Genomic DNA, 3,484 nt, shown 5'->3' on the forward strand with positions numbered 1-3,484 from the left:
CTATTGCCTCGGCTTGTGTTCCTTGCACACACTGCAATTTTCTACCACCTGCTTGATGTCATTCTGCATTGCAGGCCAGTAGAGAGCTTCTTTAGCACGATGGAGCGTCTTCTCTACTCCGCTGTGCGCTTTGTGAAGCCTTGCCAAGCTGGCGCTCTTCATCTCTTCTGGAATGACGAGTCTATTCGACCTGAAGAGTAAGCCCTCCTCCTCATGGATTTCATCCCTGTACGGCCATTATGTCTTTAACGGGCCTGGAATGTCTTCTTTGTTGCTCGGCCACTGGCTCTTTGCATACTGCAGCATGGTACTCAGATCCTTGTCCCTGCTGATTGCTTGACGACATTCTTCCAGTGTTTCATCTCTTAAAGGGAGACACTCCAAGACATTCACCTCGAAGACTTCCGACTCTTCCTCCTTCGAAGGGTTTCTTGACAGCGTGTCTGCAATGTACAGCTCTTTACAGGGAGTGTACTTCACCAGCAGGTCATATTTTTGTAGGGTCAGTCTCATCCTTTGTAATCTGAGAGGACATTGATTCAAAGGTTTTCTGAAGATCGCCTCTTGTGGCTTGTGGTCCGACTCCACGGTAACGGTTTGCCCGAAAATGTAGTCGTGAAATCGGCTGCATCCATGGACAATCGCCAACAGCTCCTTCTCGATCTGGGCATAGTTCTTTTGGGCGTCATTTAAGGACCTCGATGAGTAGGCTACTGGCTGACCCTCCTGAAGCAACACTGCACCCGTTCCTCTGGAACTTGCATCCACTGACAGAGTTACTGGTTTGTTCTTGTCGTAGAACCGCAGAGTTGGTGCAACAGTCAACGCTGTTCGAAGTGCTGTGAAGCTTTTATCGTGCTCCTCTGTCCAGGACCAGGCCGCGTCTTTCTTCAAGAGTTGCCTTAACGGTGCACTTGTGTCGGACATGTGCGGGATGAACTTGCCAGGGTAGTTCACGACTCCTAGGAAGCTCTTCAGTTCCCCCACATTTGATGGTCTTGGGAGCGCAAGGATGTCTTGTACCCTCGTCGGGTCAATCGAGAGTCCCTCAGGTGACAAGATATGTCCCAAGTACTTGACCTGGCTTTGAGAGAACTTGCATTTCTCTTTGTTCAGTCTAAGGTTGACCTCACAACACCTCTGCAGCACGGCTTGCAGTCGACGGTCATGCTCCTCTTCCGTCCTTCTCCAGATAAGAATGTCATCGACCATGATTTCAACTCCGTCGAGGCCTTCAAACACCACGTGCATAGTCTTCTGGAACACCTCGGGAGCTGACGATATGCCAAAAGGCATTCGGAGAAATCTGTATCTCCCGAACGGTGTTGCAAATGTGCAGAGGTACAAACTCGGTGTGTCTAGTTTGATCTGCCAAAGCCCCGTGGCTGCGTCGAGCGTCGAGAAGAACTTGGCTTCCTCCAGTCGTGCTGCTATGTCCTCCAGTGTAGGCATGCAGTAGTTCTCTCGCATGAGAACCTTGTTGAGCTCTTGTGGATCTATGCACAGTCGGAGTTTGTCCTTCTTTTTCACAACCACGATTGGGTGGACCCACTCTGTTGGTTCTGTCACTTGTGCAATCACCTTCTGTAGCACGAGGTCATCCAGGTGGCTTTTCAGCTGGTCTCGGATGGCTACTGGGACTGTACGTGGCTGTTGCGTAACACCCTGAGCATCTGGCTTGAGCTTCATGTGATACTTGACACCCTTGATTTCACCAAGTCCATGGAAGACGTCCTCATGTTCTTTTACTGTCTGGTTGCAGTGCTTTTCCGCTGACGCCACTCGCTTGATCAGGTTCAGTCGTTCCGCAACGGGGTAGCGCTTATCGTTGTGGGTACTTCCCGTTTCACGATGTAGAACTGTACGTCGGTACTCTGGTTGCCATGGGCGACTGGCAGCATAATGCGGCCTTCCGCTTTGCTGACATGGCCAAAGAACGAACCTATTTTCGTAGTGACTGCTTGCGGTTTCTGGTTCGTGACTCGTCGCAGTTGCGTTGCAGACATAACAGAACAGTTTGCTCCTGTGTCCACCCTGCTGTCAACTGCCTTTCCTGCAACTCTGACTTCAGCTCTCCAGAACTGTTCATCACCAACACTGTTGGATAGACCACAAACCAACTTTTCTTCTTCGGAGCTGGAACTTGGAGATTTGCATCGTTCAACATTGCGAACATTCTTCCGTGGTGATGCTCTATTTTTCGGTAAGTTGTTCTTCGCGCGACACACTCGAGCGAAATGTCCCCTCCGACCACAGTTTTTACACTTCGTACCTTTGGCAGGACATGTTCCGCTTGTGTGCGTAGAGTATCCCCATTGAGGGCATGTCTCGGACTTGAGTCCATGTACAACGGCAGGCGATGCTCCAGCTTGGATATCTTTGAACTGTAGGGCTCCACGTTCCTCCATGCGGCACTTTTGAATCACTTGTTCCAAAGTTGGATCGTTGTTGATGAGGCGTTGTTGCAGTCGCTTGTTGGTCATTCCAAGAATCATTCGACTTCGCAACATGCGGTCGTGTAGCTCGCCAAAATCGCACTGCTTCGCCAGCGTGCGCAGCTCAGTAAGCCAGTCATCGAATCGTTCGCCGTCATGCTGGTTCCGTGTGCCGAATACAAAGTCCCTATAGCTCACGTTGATAGCTGGCTTGCAATGCTTTTCAAAAAGCTCCGCTATCTTCTCAACGCGCAGTTCGTCACCTGGGTTTTCGAACGTGAACGTTTTGTAGACTCGCCTGGCGTCTTCCCCTATGACGACTAGGAACGTCGCGGCCTGTACTTCGGCGTCTTGCGACTTCAGAGCAGTGGCGGTTGAGAACAACTTAAATTCGTCCCACCATGTTCTCCAGGATGTCTCCAGGCCTCCGGACATGTCGAGTGGCTTCGGAGGAGGCAGCAAACTTGCGAAGTCCCCTCCCGGCATGGGAAGTTGGACGTTCGAACTCCTGCCCGACTGCTGCGTAGTAGCGGTGCCGCTGTCTTCCGCCATTTTCTGCGCTGCTGGTCTTCGCTTGCCTTAACTCTTGCGCCGTGCGACTCACATCGGTCTTGACTTCACGTGCGAGCGTTTTCGTGTTCCGTTTCTGACACCATGTTATGAAAGCGTTTATTAACGATTAGTTAATACAACTGAGAAGACCGAGAACTGAGTTCGAGTTCGACGAGCTTGCCTAGACATGGCAGGTAACAGTGCTTGCCGTGTGTGTGTCTCTCATTGGTCAACGGTCCCAAGCCGCTTGCGCGATACTCGTGCTCTCTCTCGGTGAGGTGGCTCCCTCCCGTGTAGAAGAGAAGAACTTGTCTACAAATACTACTATGGCTAACCTAGAATGCACTAAATTTTTTTGCATCTTTATGTGCTTGATGAAATAATGATGAGACTTTGATGTACAGGAAAACTCAAAAACGACTTTTCTATCAGGATAGGCTTTTTTATGTTAGTGCGTGTTAAAACTTGGTCAGTGGAGGTGTCAAGCGACAGCAATT

At 50.3% G+C, this 3,484-nt stretch overlaps 1 protein-coding gene and 1 pseudogene across 1 annotated transcript; both read right to left on the reverse strand.

Annotated features, from left to right (window-relative positions):
- On the reverse strand, positions 1 to 513 carry LOC121834105. The gene is made up of 2 exons (XM_042287851.1): positions 255 to 513; positions 1 to 167 (listed from the first exon to the last, which is right to left on the reverse strand). The coding sequence occupies exons 1-2, from the start codon at positions 511 to 513 to the stop codon at positions 1 to 3; spliced, it is 426 nt and encodes a 141-aa protein (XP_042143785.1).
- An 882-nt stretch (positions 514 to 1,395) lies between these two features.
- LOC121834106 lies at positions 1,396 to 2,987 on the reverse strand (annotated as a pseudogene).
- Positions 2,988 to 3,484: the final 497 nt, after the last annotated feature.

The sequence above is a fragment of the Ixodes scapularis genome, unplaced genomic scaffold (assembly GCF_016920785.2).
Source record: "Ixodes scapularis isolate PalLabHiFi unplaced genomic scaffold, ASM1692078v2 ptg000504l_1__unscaffolded, whole genome shotgun sequence".
In the NCBI taxonomy this organism is placed as follows: domain Eukaryota; kingdom Metazoa; phylum Arthropoda; class Arachnida; order Ixodida; family Ixodidae; genus Ixodes; species Ixodes scapularis.